Here is a 20270-nt window from a genome sequence, read left to right as displayed (position 1 = left end):
TGTCATCTGCTGGTGTTGGTCCACTGTGTTTTCTGAGGTCCAAGGTCAACACAGCCATCTACCAGGAAGTTTTAGAGCACTTCATGCTTCCTGCTGCTGACCAACTTTATGGAGATGCAGATTTCATTTTCCAACAGGACTTGGCACCTGCACACAGTGCCAAAGCTACCAGTACCTGGTTTAAGGACCACGGTATCCCTGTTCTTAAATGGCCAGCAAACTCGCCTGACCTTAACCCTATAGAAAATCTATGGGGTATTGCGAAGAGGAAGATGCGATATGCCAGACCCAACAATGCAGAAGAGCTGAAGGCCACTATCAGAGCAACCTGGGCTCTCATAACACCTGAGCAGTGCCACAGACTGATCGACTCCATGCCACGCCGCATTGCTGCAGTGATTCAGGCAAAAGGAGCCCCAACTAAGTATTGAGTGCTGTACATGCTCATACTTTTCATGTTCATATTTTTCAGTTAGCCAACATTTCTAAAAATCCTTTTGTATTGGTCTTAAGTAATATTCTAATTTTCGGAGATACTGAATATGAGATTTTCATTAGTTGTCAGTTTTAATCATCACAATTAAATGAAATAAACATTTGACATTTGAAATATATCAGTCTGTGTGGAATGAATGTATACATTATACAAGTTTAACTTTTTGAATGGAATTACTGAAATAAATAAACTTTTTGATGATATTCTAATTATAAGACCAGAACCTGTATATGATACATTTTCCCTTATTTATTATATGAGCAAATAAAAGGCATATAACCGAATGTTTGATTCACCTTTTGTTAAAAAGCTTGAATGACATGGACACACCTGCACATGGAGGTTGTTTGAGATTGTGATCGCCCAGTCAAAAAGATATGGACAGTAAGAATGTTTGGTCAGACTGACTGATGCAACATTTCACTGAAGCACTTTCTCACTAGTCAGATGACTGAGAAGACATGCTTTTTGTGAACTTTGCCTTATCTTTGATCTATTCCTAAGTTTGTATTTGTTCAGAAATTATGAATTCCATATTGTCTAATAAATAAAAAAACTGCATTTCACTGAACTTTTCTTTGAAATTATTGCTGCATGATTTTTCAGTTTGAAGCCAAAATGACAGTTTGTAAAATAAGCCCAAACATACCGCTGAGGTCAAGGCTTGATGTTGATAGGGCTAGGCTAGCTTGCAAAGTATGCCGGTGCCGTTTGTTTCCATCCTGGCCTGAATATAAACTTTCCCTCTTTTTTTTTTTTTTAAACTTATTTGTGAAAATGATTTAATTTGTGCATAATTGAATATTTCTTGTAGATAGTTTTGTTCCTGTAAATTCAAAATTGTGAGAAAATCTAATATTGCAAATAAATAAATGTCAAGTAAATGCCATGCTGGGAGTTCTGTTGTTTTTTTGCACTTTATTTAATTCTACAGTAAGACCCTAATATTATGTTTGTGATTCTGTTTGACATCAGGCTCAAAACTCAACCTGAATCAGTCAATTCACAAATAAAATAATCTCCCTTTGGAGATTATTTTATTTGTAGAGAACGCTGGATTGGTCATGTACCCTAAAAAGGCAAATCAGACAAGAAGATCATGTTTTCTTTTAAGAAATAAAACAAATAATAAATGATTTCTTTCAGGTATGTGTCTGGAAGATTTATTGATTGTGTGTAGGGCAGAATTAGGGCCTTGCAATTGAAAAAGGGATATAAAAAGTCCTCGATACCAAAAGAATATAGTGTATGTGAGCATTGTTGAACAGTTGAGGTGGAGACAGAGACACATTTTCTCCTGAAATGTGATAAATATAGAAGAATAAGAGAGCAGTATTTTTGAGAAATTCCATCTTTTAATACCAGATTTCAAAGAACATGAAGATAACAATAAATTAAGAATAATCCTAGGAGAAGGACATGTGTGTGTCCCTGTGTCACAACCTAAGGGACAGCGAGTGACTCAGCCAACTTAATGTTCACTGCATGGCAGGTTATACCTTGTTCACTTTTATTTGTAGTTTATCTGTATTTGTTATCTTTGTTTTTGTAATTTATACCTGCTAAATTGAGTGGTCTTGGATTAATATTGTTATGTCATATTCAAATGTAAACTTTTTATTTTTATTTTGCAGACTGCTTTGGCAACATTGTTTAAATGAAACATTCACGCCAACAAAGCACACTGAACTGAACTGAACTGCACTCACTGTCTCCTGAAATTGAACTGAATGATTTTCCACATGGCAAATAATAAATAATTATAGTGTCTTGGTTTTGCATCCTGCACTGGTAGAGATCTATATGTATATATATATATATATATACACACACACACACATAGATATTGCTTACTGTATATATAGCCAACTTTTGAACAACATTGTCAAATTTGGACAGCTTCTACAAAATGCAGCGTTACCATGGCAACAGCATCCGGCGCATTTTCCTCCTCTTGGATACGCTTCCCCAAGCTGCCGCTGTGATTGGACGAGCTCCCTTTGGGTGTCACTGGGGCAACCGAATGATGGGAATTTTAACACATGAACGGAAACGCAGCCGCTGAATGTGACTGGTTGCCTCCGTCCGGCTCCCATTCAGACACTAGTGAGGTATGCAGGGAGCGGAGGAGCCCGTTGGACTGTTCGCACATCCGTCTGACAGGAGGGAGGGTCCGCACGCTTTTTCCCCTTTTTTTTGCCTCGGTACGGGAGCCGAGCGGGGACCAGCTGGTTACGCTGCGGCCGTGGGTCTCCACCCGAGAGTATGGCGGCTGGGATTGCGCTGGAGAGCCAGGGAGAGACGGAGACATGCCAGAGATGGTGAAAAAGAAACAAAGAGGCGCAAGTTCTTTAATGAAGTGTCGCGACAGTTTTAGTTGGCGCTGCTTTCCTGAAGGGGGCTCCTGCTTGACTAATCGCGCCTGCAGTTCATTCTAGGGACTACTAAGCGTTTTTCCAGTGTCCTCGATGGAGCAAGTTTGTTTTTTTGTGATGCATAGGCTACAGAGGGGTGAGCTAAGCAGATGAAAACCCGCACGGTGCACATCATCGGGCGATATTTGCTTCTTCCCCGTGCACATTTTGTGGACAATTTCATTCCTCGGATGCCCGTATAGCTGTCAGTGTCTGGCCTGCATGGGGGAATTTCTACAATGAAATCCATCTTGGGGCACCGACTCTTTGTGCTCTGCCGTAGCTGAGCAGCGGCGAGCAGGACTGTTTTATTGACAACCCGTTCAAAATGGGACACGAATGGTGATTGTGATTCGTGCGGGAATATTTTGAGTTCGTTTCAATGACGCGCGGAGACTGATACCCGAAACTGACTTGATTTAATCCACGATGCGCGAGTATAAAGTGGTGGTCCTGGGCAGCGGTGGGGTCGGGAAATCCGCCCTCACTGTGCAGTTTGTTACCGGGACGTTCATTGAAAAGTACGATCCCACTATAGAGGATTTTTACCGCAAGGAGATCGAGGTGGACTCCTCGCCCTCGGTGTTGGAGATCCTTGACACCGCTGGTACCGAGCAGTTCGCCTCCATGCGGGACCTTTACATCAAAAACGGGCAAGGATTCATACTGGTCTACAGCCTTGTCAACCAGCAAAGCTTCCAGGACATAAAGCCGATGAGGGACCAGATCATAAGAGTGAAAAGGTTGGTGAACTGATGAGCAGGAATATAATAATGTCCAGATTGTCAAGTGTGGATGTTGGAGATTATTCTTCACACATAGGGCTGGCCTCACAGGCTCTGTAGTTTCAGGATTGGCCTTGGCCTGGTCTGAGAACTGCTTGAATGGAGATGCTCTTCAGACAACAGAACAACACAACATGCCTGTTGTATTTCGGTGTACCAGGTCTCACCCACAATGCTTGTAGGTAGGCAAATGCCCTTGCACTGCAGTCCCTTCATCTCTTAAAGTATTCATTTGTGATCTCTAACAGTAGCATCAGTGTTTCTGTAGACTTTGTAATGTGTCACTCCTGACTGTTACAGCTTAGGAATGACAGTAACTAACAGGGCAACAGTGCTGATCCATCCTGTCCATCAGCACTGTGAAATCGTGCGGTCATAACATGGTAGATACTGTCTGTGATCTGCCAAGCTGCTGTTTTGTAGCGCTGAATGTCCGCTGTGCCAGATGCTGCAACCCCTGTGAAACACCCAACCGGGGATACCCAGGATCCAGCGCAACAGAGGCTCTGCAGAGAGCTTCAAGGAAGCACAGATACCCAAATACTGTAGGGGTTGGGGAAAGCACACTAGCATCTGCAGTGGAGAAGCCATGTTTTTAATTAACGGGCTGCACAAGCTCTTTAGGAAGAGCAGCACAATTGAAAGCGTGAAAGCGTCTGATGTCTGAGCGCTGTTACACAGATGATCCAGATATGAGGTCACCGGAGTGAGCTGCTGATTAATACATGCAAGAGGTTAGCTGAGGCTAGGCCAATGTGCTGTGAAACAGCACTGTACATTCACCTGGTGACATGGCATGATGTTATAAAAACCCAGTGAGAGCCAAAATAGACAATGTCATAGGTGCTGCTGGTTAAATCATCGGTGATCATTGCCTGTGCGTTTGCTACATTCCTGTGTTACGGTGTGCAAGCAGCGTGTACTGGGCTGTGACTGTGTGGGTCCATCAGTCATTGTAGGTGTCAGTGGATGTGTTGCAGTCAATGTTGCGAGTCCAATAGCCTCCCGGCATTTTGAAAGAAGTGCAGCTTAAAGCTCACATTGTTTACTGATACAGCTAATTACTTGAGATAATGCTCAGCATTGGACAGGACAGTGCAATCAAATCACGCTTTAGTGTTGTGTTTCTAGCTTGGTTGTGACAGCATTGCCTATTTCTATTAAACTCTGCAATATTATTTAATCATCTTGAAGATGTTTAGTTCTGTTAGGTGACTTTAGTCTTTGTCAACTAATTGGATTTAGGCATTTTTTCAATTGCACCTTGTAAAAAATCCTATAAATCTGTGACACAGGATGAAAGAATGAGGTCAGCATGTTTCCCCCATGTGAGTGGAGAATGGGGAGAGGTATGTTCAGTCTGCAGTGTCTGTGTGTTAATATGTGTGTGCGCTTGTGTTTGTATGTAAACGTATACATGTGTGCTCACACAGCAGATGCAGCCACACTGTTGTGTGATTTCACACTTAACACTGTGTCTGGTGCCATTCTCTAATGTCACAGCAGAATTTATTTTCTGTAGTAAAATCCATTGCGCTCCACATGCCACTCCTAGACAATAGTTAATTTTAGTCCTATTTGAGTCCTATGCTTCATGTGGGCTTAGACAGTCAAAGCTTTAGATTGCATTTGAACAGTGGAGTTAAAAATATAAAATCATGGGTAGTCTTTAATTCACTTGTGACTCCTTTTACAGAGTTTGTCCTGAATGGAAGTAAGCATTTGTTCTTTGGTTATTCAGATAATTCCTCTTCATGTGTTTAGTTATAAATAGTTATGAAGGACAGACAAATTTAAGAATATCTCAAGTCTTGAGGTTTAGAGACCTCAGCGTCTTCCTTCTACCATCCCCACAGTTGACCTTAGTTGCTATCAGCCCGGAAACACAAAACATTTAATCGGAAGATTATATGTTAAGATCAGAAAAGGTTTGTTTTACTCAACTTGGTGTTATAGATGATGTCTAAACAAATTAAAGTTGTTTGTATGCAGCCTCTTCAAACCTACACACAGACTGTTAATAAAAGCTTCTATTGACAGCAGTTATATAAGGTGACTGTGTATGGTATACTCAACATTACAATATCACAAACAAAAACTGGTGTCCAAATCCTTTTTTCATTCGAGATGAGGAAATGGAGTGACCAATATATACTTGGCACATACTGTGTGGCAACCAAGCTCCCACTGCGTACCCATCAAAGATGAATACAGGAACAACGTACTTTGTGTTTGAATTTCTAAACATACTAAACATCCATAACCACGAGTCGGTCTTGTTGCTGAAGGTAAGGATGGTAACAAATAAATCACAAATGATCTTGTGATTATATTTAGCCAATTAAAAGTCAACTCTTAACCTAGCGTAAAACACATTGTTAAACATGCCTGTATCCTGTTCTGTTTAGATACTAGCCCAGTTGTATCTGCAGCACCAGTAGTGTAGTGACTGTATTGAAGATGGCATTGAATGTTTTTTTCTTTGTCTCTTCAGTCTTGTTTATTTATCATTTGATCAGATCCTGGCTGATTGTTTGCAGAATTTTGGTAATAATGGACTGCATTTTAAAGACTAAGTTGTATGGTTATTTGGGTAAGTCAGCATTGAAGTTTTGTTGTTATTAAATGCAAAAAAAGGTTCCTGTATAAATACTAGTTAATGAGCTGAAATACATTTACTTACATATATGCCTCAACATGCAGACATTTTGACTGATCCTCAACTCCGATAACCAACCAAATATAGAAAACTTAATTCCACGTCTCCCACTTTGCAACAGTTTTTAACAATTACAGCATAAGAATCTATAACAGAATGGGAAAAGATGACATTTTTTTCTACAGATGATAGCTCATAACCCAATCCGGTATCAAGGCATTTTGTTTTTTCGGTAACAAGTGAATAGCTTGCTTTGTTCTGATCTGCAGTGCTATTTCTCTCTTAAACCCCACAGCTGAAATGCAACAAGTTCAGGCATGTAGGAAATGTGTGAAAGCAGTAGAAGAAGACAAGACAGGTTGAGACATCAAAAAGAACGGGGACGACAAAACATTTGACAACATCACAGACTGATGACAGAAAGTCATGACATTAAAAAAAAAGTGGTTGAGCGCCAATTAGTTGATTAATCAATTAGTTGATTGACAGATATATAATCTGCAACTATTTTGAAAATCTATAGCAGTCAGACTGTTCCTGCACATTATACTGCTTCTCTTGCCCGTCTGTCCCTCCTCGCTGCCAAAACACTGGCGACCCGTTGTAACCATATTGGCATTCGCTCAGGTCAGGCGCTACTGTGCGTCGCTCTCACTCTGAACCCATCATCCCATCAACTATCTGCTGTTAGTGGCTCAGATGGGGCTTTAGCACAGAGGCCATGGGTGCACATGATTACACCCTGGCCTGCCTGCCTCCACTGGGGACCTCATCACTCCTCACTTCAGTTGCAGTTAACTACACACCAGGGATATACTGGTGACTTAACAGAGCACTAAATAGTGGTGATATGGTCAGAAGATAGTGAAGAAGAGGTTAAATAGGGTACCATAATAAAGTGTGCTGCTGTGCATGTGTACATACTCCTTTCAGCAATGTACCAAGGCTTACAAACTGTGGGGTTATCATCAAGGCTTGTTCATGTGCCAACTGGTAAAAAGGATCAAGATCAATAAATGGAGGAGCAGCAGTCTACCAGTACTCCCAGAAAGATCCTCTTTCATCTGTGTCTTTGTCTGTTGTGAAAACTGGGCAAAACAACTGAGCTAAAGTTCAGTGATGATTATGGTTTGGGTCGTACGCAGTGGTGGGTTGTAGTGTAGCCGCCCTGTTCAAATATCCAACAAGTTGTTTCTGATGGCAGTCACTACTTCAGAGAGGGCGGGACTAGTTAGAGCAAATGCTAATTGCAGGGGTGTAATTAGTGAGAGAAATGCACGTTAATTTAATTTACAAACAGGCAACATTTTTAGCCAGCCTAGCTGCGTGGCTTTAGGATTGGCAATGTCGTCGGTCCAACTCTTTGGTCCAGACTGAAATATCAACAATTATTGCATGAAAGATTTTCTGGCCATTGTGCTTTAAATGTTAAATGTGCTAATGACTTTGGTGAACCCCTGAACTTTTCTCTAGCACCACCAGGAGGTTGACATTTGTGGTTTTAGGTAAAATTTCTTCAACTATTGACTGGATTTCAATGAAATTTGGACATTCATGTAGGTACCCTTAAGGCTAAACTGTAAAAATAAATAAATAAAAATCTTTTTCAGTGTCATTTTCAGGTCAAATGTGTCTGATGATGAACCTGGCAAACATTGTACAGTACCTCCTAAATATCAGCACGTTCGCATTGTCATTGTGACCAAGTTGCCATGCTAGAGTTAGCATGGCATGGCATGACGTTAGCGATGTGTCTAACCCTCACTTAACACAGTAGCAACACGTCCACAGACAGCAGTTGGACAGCACTTTGTGTTGGAAAATTTATATGAGACACAAGTACACAGAAGTGCTAATAAACAGTATAAACTACAGCTTTCACTAACTGTTGATACGCAGAGCAGCCATCTTGGATCACAAAGTCGGGGTAATGCAGTTCTTCCGACTTAAAGGGGCGGACCCTTTGAAAAGTCAGACTTTGAACTCGGAAATTCAGACTTCCATTGTCAAATGTCAATGTTCCCAGGGTTCCATGCTCAATATCCTCGTAAAATGGCACATTAAGGGGACCTTTCAAAGAGTTTTATGTCCTCAACAATGTTTTTTCCCCAGGTCAAATGTTCAATGTATGTTTCCCTGGTTTTAAATATAGATATCACCCACCTACAAGCTAATAAAGCTTACTGATGTTATTCTTCTTGAAATGTATGTCCTCAAATTTGAGGACTTCAAATTTAGCCATACCAATCTCTTACAATGTTTATTTATATCAAGAAACGCATATGCACATCGGACCCTGGAAACATAGGACGCTGTGAACATAGGGATGATACCTTTACTAACATGCGATAACAAGCATGTTAGGAAAAAAACACTAGCCATCCATCTAAAATCCAGGGCAAAACTTACTTTTAGATAATGTCAGTCATCTGATATGATGGTCAGTCATTTTAGAAATAAAATAAACTGTTTTTTTGTTGAGACAAGAGGATAAGCTGATGCCCAACTAAAATTATTCCAAGTGAGCCTTGGTGAATTGTACAGCTGGAGAGTAAGTCAGGTTTATCATCCAGTAGCACAAAATTGGGCCAGAAAACATAAAAAGTCTTTTTGATAAAGAACCTTTACATCTCTCTTGCTCTTAGCAGCCACAGAGGCTACAGCACACCTCCCAGGCAGTTGGTGTTCAGCAAGAGATGAACAGCCAGGCCAGCAGCTAGGCTGACAGGTTCCCTACCGCCTTCAATGAAGCAAACCCCCAGGGAGCCAGGATGTTTCACAAGTGATAGGCGGTTGTGAGGTTATGAGCGGTCTCCTGAAAGCACATTGAATAGGCATTTTATGTGCACTAAGACAATTACAGAGTAAAGCAATAGTAGAGCTAACAACTAGATCCAACACTTCCTATAATTACATTATATGACTGTTTTGACTGGCATCACCTGCCAGTACACCTTATGAAATGTGTCTTTAAACATATCAAGCATATTCATGTGACTCACGGTAGATGCTTGGCCTATGTACAGTTTATCACATTGTACCTTTACAAGAGCCTCACTGATGCGACAAACATTTATCTCATAAAGTCCAGTTCTGTAGCACAAAGCTACTAACAAAGGATGATGTCAAGCTGTACACTGCACAGATAGTGTTTGCGAGTGGTTTTTCACTTTTTTTTGTTTAGTCATACTGTGTATGAATATTTAAAAATTTTTGACAAAGTCAAATCTACAAGAATTTTATGTCCTATTTTTTTAATTCCCCTATATATTAACATTATGTGACTTATTAAGATACATATACAGAAGAGATCTTTCGGGCATTATGCTGCTAAGGCAAGTGTCTACACTACAATTTTCCTCAGTGCAATGTATCATTTTCAGACATCAGAGGAGAAGGTGACTCAGGTCACTTAGGCCATATTCTTTGGTTATAAAATGTATGAATGAGTCTGTTAACTATTCAAAGCTTATTCCTCACCTTTCTTACCACTATTTTATGGAAAAGCAATCACACTTCAGATGCAGTGGCACTTTGCATTTCAGATTTTATCTTCTCTCTCTCTTTATCGTCTTGTACTTTGTACATTAAGAGGACGACTAGCCTGCACAGTCGGTCAAGTATACTACTCGTTTAGCTTTCCCATTTTGACATCCCTTGGCCAGTGTGTCCCATCATCTGTGAATAACATCAGATTCAGGAGGAAAGGGGAAGCGAAGGACTAGTTTTCACATTCTTGAGAGAATCCAAAAAGAGACTTAAGTAGTATCCCTGATACTGTCTTTCCTTCTTTTGAAAAGCAGAAAATGTGCTTGTTGTGGTTTGTTTACCAAATATTCTCCAGATATCTATTCCTGATTAAATCTATTCTTTGCTCTGATGTTGGGCCAGAAGAGATTCACTTATTGCTGCTCTCTGACTCAGCTGATTTCTCTCTACTGACTAAAACTAAAAAGAGGCCTTCCGCAAAAGGGCCGTTGGGAGGAGGCCCAGCACACAGCCTGTTTTCTCCATCATCCTGACAGTGTTGGCCAGAGTCAAATCCAGTGACTCTTGGGCCACTTTGTTGCCGCCGTCCGTCAGCAAGGCCTATGTGAGTTGATGCATCATACATTATAGATAAGGTGTGTCTGGGCGAGCTCCAAAGGGTGTTTGCAGTCAGAGGGCTCCAGTGCGGGCGGCGTCAAGCTCACAAGCTGAAGGCTAAAGTGTGACATGTTGTTTGTGCTGTTTGTGTCACAGCACAAACACAAGCAGACTCAGTTTAGACTCATGACTAAACCATGTAAACCACTCCGTATATGTTCTGTGACAAGGGACAAGCCTTCCTTCGTTGCATCAGCCACTATTGAGTCCAGACACATTGTGGCCAACACCCTTTATGCTGAGGCCCTGGGAGCCTCGGTATTCGTGGCAGCCACTGTCTCACACCTCCTGGGACTGTGGGTTTCCTCCTCTGTTATTATGACTATATATAGACCCTCTCCTTTGGTACCAGATGTCATTGTGCCACACTTATGTTATGATGAGGCCCAAATGAGCTACATAACTTGCATATGGCTGTTCAGTCCTCCATTATGGTTAAAAGAGGAAACACACAGCACACTCTGATGTTTGACATGACCTTATTGAACTGACTTAGCTTGGATTCCTGCTGCTGTTTGAGACATCCATGATAATTAGTTAGTTAAAAATAATTATTAGTCTTTCCTTTGGTTTCTGAGGTCTGACATGCAGGTAGCTCTACTAAGAGCAGCATGGAGATTCACAGTTTTACATGTCGTCCCAGGATTGGAAATCTATATAGTCTGGGTGTTTTACACCAAACAAAAAAAATAAACAATTTGATAATGGTGATAATAATTACTGTTGCATATAGCTGAAACTATAAGTCAGTTCGTTTATTGGTAAATAGAGAATAATTGGCAACCCTCGATAATCGAATCTTTTGTCATTTCTAAGCAAAAATTGTAAAACTTTACTAGGGATGCACCAAATGTTCGGCCACCGAAATTAATCGGCTGAAAATAGCAAAAAAAGCACTTTCAGTGTTTGGTCTAATACGTAAAAAGACTGAAGAAATTTCACCGAACAATTACGTTGACATATAGGCAGTGTGGAAGCATTTTAAAGTGTCCGATAAAAAATCACCGTTTGCAGACACTGTTCTGCTGAATTGTCTCCTAGCACATCCACTTCGTCTGTGGCTGACTTCTTAGAAAAGGTCTGACCCGCTTTGAGTGTTTCTGTCACTTGTTTATGAGAAGGTGATTAAGCTAGCTGCACCTAAGTTTGGAGTGCACACGTATTCAAGCCTTTATGGTAAATCCACTGAAACGGACCAGTGCAAGCTGACAAACAGGTTCGCGACTTATCCTGTCATTTTCTCTCTTTACAAAGGCAAGTGTTGCAGTATGAGAGTCCTACCTGAAGAGAGGCTGTGACGTCTTCATGTTACGCCATACCACATACATTATTTATCAAATTGGGTCGGACTTGATGAATTCAGCGTGAGGATACACATGTGACAACGCCCGTTTTTCAAAATAAGGTGTCTATAGAGGATGGAAATAAGATTAATTGGATTATATTCACAGAAAGTATAAAACATGTTACATGTGTACATTAAAAGTAAATGGACACATACAATTTACTTTACCGGACTTGGGCTTCGGACCCACCCACCATAGTCTCTCCAAATCCTGTGGGAAACAAATAAGCACATTTTGACTATTCAATTTATGCAATGGTAAAAAAAGACAAAATAAATGGAAAATATGTGATTGTACTTGTTTGGTATTCGGCAAATTTTTTCATTGTATTCAGTTTCGGCTTCACCCAAGAATTTTCATGTCAGTGCGTCCCTAAACTTTACTGATTCCAACTTCTCAAAAGTGAAAATTATTCTTGTTCTTCTCTTGTATTAAACTGAATATCAAAACGAGACATTTTAACGCACCACCATTGGTTCTGGGAAGTTGTGACGGGATGTTTGCTGTTTTATGACATTCTATAGACCAAACAATTGATTTTTTTTATGGAGCAAGTAAGATTTGAGGCAGTAAAGGGAAACCTGGCATCAGATGGTAGATACTATATAAGATAGTTGGCTTTCCATAGGCCCCTTGAGAGATTTACAGCAAGAGATATGAGCCAAAACCATAGCCTGGGGCAAAAAAAGACACCCAAATGGCACCATTAACCCAACTAACTGCTGAGCCCGCTGTGGCTTCCTCTAAACGAGTGCAGCTATAAAAGTAAAGGTTTTGCCTTTCAATCTGCTCACCCACAACTATGTTTTGGATATTTCGGTTAAGGTGGGAAAGGGAATTTAAGGTTGAAGTCAAGAACAGTACACTACCACCCAGATGTGGTCCGTAATTATTTAGTTTCTTCATTCAAGTTGTCCTTTAAGATCGTCTCTTAAATCCTGGTAGTTCCTCTCAGCTGGCAAGCCGATCCTGGGAACAAAACAGGATAGTCGAGATTAAAGTTCACTCTGGATAATGTATTCATGAGTAGATCAAAGTTGGCTCCCTGTTCTCGAATTTAAGCACATTTTAACGCTGAAAACCTGCAGCCCCTGGCCTCTGAAAGATGCTCAGGCTGCTCGACTTGGAAAAGTATCACCCTTCCTTTTTCTGCAGTCTCCCCATCTCTCCGGAATTATTTATTTCCTTGTATACCTGTTACCATAGAAATCAAGGATGAGGATGATTTTCTATCAATAATTTAAGTGCATGTATATTTCATAGAGCGAGGGGAGCATTTGAAAACCCTAATGATGTTGAGAGGTGTTCGGGTGCATGACTCTAGTTAGATGTGAGGATGTTGCTAAGTGTCGTGAACAGAGACATTTAAACTTGTATCAAACGATGGTTCCAACAGACGGAAAGTGCTCCCTTGCAAGCCTCACACACAGATAAGGATGAAAGGAATAACAACCTGTTGTGTACAAAGGATGTGAATACGCATGATCTGCCATGTCTGATGTTTTTGATCTTAGTGTCTCTTCTGATGTGTACAAACTGCCTCAGAGGCCCGCCATGCTTCCCAATATCAAAACCGATGTAGTGATTATATTGGTGAAACTGCGTCACAGCCGCTCCTTTTGATAATTATAGTGCAGTAGCCTATTTAATTGAACTGAGCGTCTCTTCTGGCTGTCCACTAAGTAGTCCAGTTCCGCGGTGACGTGTTTTCCTACAGCTACATGGCAGGGAGTTCAGAGCTCAGAGGATTATGGCCATTTCCTACCCTAAGGGGTCAGCACTCTACTACCCATTTCCTGTTCTCTACTGGGTCAGGCTTTAGACTTGGTGCTTACATGAGGCAGAACGGCTTTCAATGTTAATTCCCTATTGCAAGAAGGTGCTGGTTGTGTTCTTTATGTGAACAGCTTCTCCCCACAGTCAAAGACCAAAGTAGAAACACATCTTTTTCTTTCCATTTTAGCCTTCCATCCATTATAGCCCATGTTTTGCACCCAAATATGCTTTTTGAAAATACATGTTGGTGATTCTGAAAAAGACAGATAATGTGGATGGGGGAAACTGAGCTTTTCAAAAACATCAGACAAATGATTGCCAGATTGTAAACCTGTGCTGAAATGTTGGGAAGTTACCTCCAATTTGCTTATTTTTAAGGCCTGTTTTTTGTGTTATCTTACAGATTGTCACAAAACATCTGGGTTCCTGTAATGAAACAGTCAGCTTTAAACAGATTTTCTGGCAGATGTAATGTCGTCACACATTTAAAAAATAGTTGCTTCCTGCTGCAAAAGGAAGTTTTGACTGCATGTCAACAGCAAACAAAAGTGCTCTTACAATGAGGACAGCCTACAGAAAACATTACAGAAAACATTTTCTGTAATAGAAAGTGAAAAGAAAGGTAAGAGGGAGACAGATGGTAGTAAGAAAGCACAAATGACTTTCAGAGTGTGTGCCAGGGCCCCTTGAAATAATCAAAATCCACTTAGTATTGTTTTCATCCCAATTTTTTGTAGTATTGAATTTTTAGCAACGGTGACCTGGCCCTAGGAGTGGCTATTTTGTTCGTGATAAATCCTAATGACTTTGGTGATCCCCTAATTTTTCTTAGGGCCACATTTTATTTGTCCAATAACTTGTTTAATGACCAAATACTATCGTCATTCCCATGAGCCTCAGCTATACCTTATATTCAGAACTTACTAGCAAATGTTAGCATGCTAACACACTAAACTATGATAGTTAACATGGTAAACATTATACCTCCTAAACATCAGTATATTACCATTTCATTTTGCCTTTTAGCATGCTGATGTTAGCTTTCATCTGAAAGTACAATGACAGCACTTGTACAAAAATATGATGTTCAGATGCCTCAAAGCTTAAGTCTAGGAATTACTAGAACACTTGGTCAACAGCAGCCATTTATGATTATCCATCAAATCATTACTTTATACTGAGTAGAACCAGAAAGAGATGTTAATGTTTATTCAACTATATTGAAACCTATCAACATTTAAGCAGTCAGTCACAGAGAGAGATGAGATGACACTTGTAATGAAATGTGCATCATAAATAAAAGTGCCATTATGCACCATTAAGACTCCCAACTACCACACAAGGGAAGAAGAAGATAGCTGACATTTTATTATTCATATTTATTTGCATTAGTGTAGATAAACATGGTAATACAGTAGAAATGCAAATTGTGAAAATGAAAGTAAGGCTAGATGAGAATGTAAAATTGTCATGTATCATTATCATCATCTATATAATCTTGGTAATATCAATGGATTAGGAATACTTAACAAATATATTCAAAGAGGTGGTATTGTGCTCATTTTCAGGTTCAAAATCTTAATTAGGGGTTGTACCAGAACAGGTTTACATGGTTTAATTTTGAAAAAACACCATATTTTTCTCATACTGCACATTGCTGCAGCTCCTCTTTTCACCCTGTGTTGTACGCTCCGCTCTTGAGCTACAGAGTGACGCATCTTACTTGTACAAAATCTTTGTTGGGAGTTGCACATGCGCAGTTCCCACGTAAGGACTACTAGCCAGTCAGAAACAGAGGAGGGCGGGTCGTAAGAAGCAAGGTAGTGTGATCCAAATCAAAAACTGCTTCAGACTGAGACCGTAACCTAGCAGATGGTATAAGTTATTACCAGTCCACAACATCATTGTTCCGCATCTTACCATCAGGATTAAACGCTGAGCTGTTGCCGGTGTTGTGACGATCTATGCTGCCTTGCCCAAAAATGCTACCATAGCGCAAACTCGGCCCTGCTCCGTTTTCCATTGCAGATAGTACCCAGAGATAGTTCGTAGCTTGTCGTCATAGCGACGCCACACACAAGTGCCGCGACGTAATGTTCAATGCGACACACACACCAGCGATCCACACAGCTTTCTCTTTTTTAAGTTAAACGTTTCAACATTACTCAGAATGTAAAGACAGATAAGCGGTATGAAAACCTTCCAGCTGTGTTTTCCTCTGCCGTTGTTGCTGCAGCGGTCTGTGTGACGGCGGGAGCAGAGGGCTCTGTGAGCGGGCGGCTGGCCGGCCTCACACGCTCCTCCCGCGGGTTGGTACAGGCTTCCCCCGCAGCCACTTGCGGAGCTCCTCAACTCCGAAAATATTCAAGCACGTTTTTGTTCCGCCATCACTTCTCGTAAAACTGTCAATATTCGAAATCTACACAGCTGATTTCTCACCTCAAAACTTCTCAGAAGTGGATTTAGTGATGAAATTCCATATGAAAACTGTAAAATATAAAACTTTCTGTTGCTGGCCTCTGTCTGGTGCAGCAATGATGATGCAGTGAATTAGTGACGATTCTCTCTGACCAATCAGCAGTCTGTTGTGTTTTCACGTTACAGTTTAGTATCTCTCAGCTCGCTTGGAACCTCGATGAGGTAAGGTGATATGAAAAAAAGACCTGGAAGCAGGTACAGGCATAGATATCCATAATAAAGGCTAGATGTCTTACGGCGGAGTCTCTATCGTCATCACCGGCGGCCATCATCTAATGTAAGGTGAGTGATAAGCACGAACACAAATACTCTTATCTCGTTGAAATCTTGACGGTTTCTTACAAACGTTATTAACGTGGCTATAATTCTGGATGCTTGAACATGTTGAAATTGCAGATTTTCTTTTCGAGAAGCGACTTAATCGTGTAGCATATTTATGTATCACGGCTACTTGCTTAAGTTATCAAGGCTGAGACCACAATCGAGCTGTTCAATTATATAGGTTTTACTGACACCAATAACGATTTGAAATTCGAAATGCACACACATGTATATATTTAAGAAAAATGTGTTATTTTTATATAAAATGTTTATATTTATATAAAATATAAATTATATATACATACAGACCAGGTCTGGCATATACATATACAAGTCTATATACAGTATATACATGCAAATATTTCTGTATATGTATATATACATGTCATGTATGTATATATATATATATATATATGTATATATATATATATATATATATATATATATATGTGTGTGTATATATATATATATATACATATATACATACATACATACATACATACATACATACATACACACACACACACACATACTATATATATTGATTTAACATAAATACCTTGTGCGTGTATATTCATTGCACCTATCTGTTCTGTTCAATGTTATTTTCATATGAAAGTCCATGGTTATAATTATTCATAAGTCATAACTACATCTCTGACGTTTATAACAAACCAAACCGTTTGAAAATCGTTAGAAAATTGAGGAAGTTATGGTAATTTAAAAAGTACATGCACCATTAAAGCACAATGTTACGAGTGAGCGAGCTGCCTGTGACAAGATGGCCGCCAGGTGCAGACGTCGACCTCCACTGGCCAGCAGCACGGACGAGACATCTAGCCTTTATTATGGATATCTATGGGTACAGGTACAACATTTCTACAGTGGAAACCCAAAAGGCGAGTCGAGCCAAAGGGCCTCCGCTCAGACTAGCTTGGTTTGAGGGCATGCCTGACCCTGCTAGCCGCTTGGCAAGCTTTATGACGCGTTTTCATTGTGATGTCACAAGTAAAGGAAGTGAAGGACTGGACTACAAACGAGCTGTTTTCAAGCGGTTCAGAGCAGAGTTTTCTGTGGGAGATGGGAGCTCCCTTTGGGCTGGACTTTGGGCTTTTTCACTTTGCAAACCTGTTACATGCACAAAAAAAGAGATATAACTCAATAAAGGAGAGGGGAAAAGCCAAAAAGCATAATACCACCTCTTTAAATTTTGCTCTACATGAAGTCAGAAACCAATTGATTAGATCTGATAACAGAAATTAGATTTTTTTATCATGGGACTTTGAACATCACACTAAATACAGATTTGTGAACTTTGTAAGTTCAGTTATTCAGTCATTATTAAGTTCAGTGACAATATAAGCAATCAAAAACCCACTGATTGCATCCATATGGTTTCTCTGCATGAGCCTCTGCTGAGTATATGTTATTCTCACGCATGCATCTATCTGAAAATCCGATGTGGGTCTGTGTCTGTCTTCAGGTACGAGAAGGTTCCTGTCATTCTGGTGGGGAACAAGGTGGACTTGGAAAGCGAGAGGGAGGTATCGTCCAGCGAAGGTCAGGCCCTGGCCGAGGAGTGGGGCTGCCCTTTCATGGAGACCTCGGCCAAGAGCAAAACCATGGTAGACGAACTGTTCGCAGAGATAGTTCGGCAGATGGACTACGCCGCCCAGCCAGACAAGGATGACCCCTGCTGCTCCTCTTGCAATATACAATAGCCCCGGGGGCCTCCAGGAACGGGCCAGGCAAAAAGTCTACTTAGAGGAAGCTACTTCGACTCGCAGCAGAGAGATACACACTTAAGAGACACACACACACACACACACACACACACACACGCACACACGCGCGCCAATTAAACGGAAGATAAATTCACGGTTGAACGCAATGGATTTTAACTCTATGGAGCATAAAATCAGCAGTGACATGATTCTTAATAACGACATTTGAGTCATGAATACATTGTGAAGGAGGAATGCCAGGAATTTGCCGCAAGAGAAATTGACAAATGACGATAAGGAGACATGCCCTCGCCTTATGTTACTGTCGTTTGTTGTTTGGGTTTGTTTTAATCCTTTGAGTTGTGGGTGAAAATCATCAGCTGAAGAATCACAAGTCAGGATCTTTACTCTTTAGGTCGCTCTACAATCTGCTATAAATGATGAAAAAATTTTTTCACACAAAACACCAACATGCTTTTGTTGCCATGACTCAAGTAGCTACTGTACACAAATCCAATAACAGATTTCTTGGATCCAGTTGTTTAAATATGAAATGTATATTTCATTTATAGTATGTACAATATTTCTCCCAGCTTATTTTCCGCAGTGGTTGGTGAGAGGTTTTTCTACTCATCACAGGGCTGAACCAAAGAGGTGACCTGAAAGCTCCTCCATTTTCTTATATTTTTCTTCAGTTAAAAAAGGAATGGAGAGAAAACGGTGGATAAGTCAGTTTCTTTCTTGAAACATTGGTGCAGTCATCTCTTTCCTGTTTTCTCACTTTGAGATACAGTAGTAAATATTGCAGAGTCTTTCACATATCGTGTGATGTTTTGTTTTCCCTCTCTGGGGGACGCTTGACAGCAGATTGCCGAGTAGTAATGTAACTAACTGTTTCATCCTGATGGGACAAAGGGTTCATCTTTTTAGTGTTTGAATATCTCTACAGACGATTTTCAGGAATGGGTGACATTTAAAGTGAAGATGCCAACATTTGTCATACTTTACATTTCATTTTCTCCTCCGGTATCAATATGAAATGGGGTGCTCAAGTGTTACAACATACTGATCCCGTTCTTTATGTGCTCAGAGTGTTCAAATCCATAGTAACAAATAGTAACGACGACGGCAATGATAAGATTAATTAATGGTAGTGTAAATATTTTGTATTGAAGGTGCCAGCTCCTGTGAAGACACTGACTCAACACATGTGGAATTGTCAACTGTATGCATGGCTAGTAAACAAAAAAAGGACTGTTTAAGTTTAATATAGGCTGTGGAAATGTGCAAACCAAACACATACACGTCTGGATCTGGACACTGTCTCAACTGTACATCTGTGTTGCCACGGGAACCAGACTTTCCCTGAGTAACCATTTTCATTGTTGATTTTATATTTTTTTATGTGACCATTTACTCTTTATTCCCTCTCTGAATGGTGACACTGTTACATTTGACACCTAAACAATAAAAGTGCGTTCAACACTTGACTGAGACTACCGAATGTCACAGAGTGAAATGAAGTGAGTGGACTGACATGCTCAAAGTCACGCTGCTGAGTTTTGTTTCATAACCAAATTGCTTATTTTCTACTGTGCTTTTCCTACTTGTAATTCTACATAATAACTATAACATTTTTTCATATTTTACAGAGGCTTTATCCATTAACAGGTCTTGACCACTCTCTATACCAGGGCTTTTGGAAGTCTGACACTGTGGGCCCCCACGTGCAAGTGTGACATTGATTTGGGGATCATTTTGCTCTAGGAATTGGAATTATCATTCCCATAATTGGAGGGATGTAAACAGGAAGAAAATTAGTAGTTTAGTCAGCTCTGAGCTATAATTTGATCCCCTTTTATAGCTGATAGCCTCCATTTCTGCAAATCTCCTCCGCGGTGTGACAGATACGTCTCTAGCAAGTGAGAAATTGGCTAACCCAGTGTCAGGCTGATTAATGAAATATAAATTTAGCCTCATTATCAGGCTATTTAGGCCACTTAGTAAAGCAATAAGCCCTTTTCAGCCAACCATGACTCACCTTGGTCTTGACGTCTGTAACAGGGCCCACCAGGGCCTCCTCCAGCCTGCATGCTCGTTCAGCTCACCACTGTGGAATAAAAGC

The 20270-nt window shown here is 40.4% G+C and overlaps 1 protein-coding gene across 1 annotated transcript; it reads left to right on the top strand.

The window, feature by feature from the left end:
• The first annotated feature begins 2711 nt into the window (after positions 1-2711).
• LOC119904137 (ras-related protein Rap-2a) lies at positions 2712-19641 on the top strand. The gene is made up of 2 exons (XM_038720579.1): positions 2712-3653; positions 17905-19641. Exons 1-2 carry the CDS (start codon positions 3340-3342, stop codon positions 18140-18142), a joined length of 552 nt encoding a protein of 183 aa, XP_038576507.1. The 5' UTR covers positions 2712-3339; the 3' UTR covers positions 18143-19641.
• The last annotated feature ends 629 nt before the right edge of the window (positions 19642-20270 follow it).

This window comes from Micropterus salmoides, unplaced genomic scaffold (assembly GCF_014851395.1).
Source record: "Micropterus salmoides isolate LMB-PRFRI ecotype aquatic unplaced genomic scaffold, ASM1485139v1 Ms_hic_scaffold_15, whole genome shotgun sequence".
Lineage (NCBI taxonomy): Eukaryota > Metazoa > Chordata > Actinopteri > Centrarchiformes > Centrarchidae > Micropterus > Micropterus salmoides.
Note: the sequence above shows the minus strand (reverse complement) of the source record. Positions and strands in the feature narration are given on the sequence as shown.

What these genes read in the sequence shown, in the direction of transcription:
- LOC119904137 (XM_038720579.1), top strand. Translation starts at nt 3,340, where the DNA reads ATGCGCGAGTATAAAGTGGTGGTCCTGGGCAGCGGTGGGGTCGGGAAA. An exon ending in CAGATCATAAGAGTGAAAAG is followed by an intron (nt 3,654 to 17,904) that starts GTTGGTGAACTG and finishes GTCTGTCTTCAG; the next exon opens with GTACGAGAAGGTTCCTGTCA.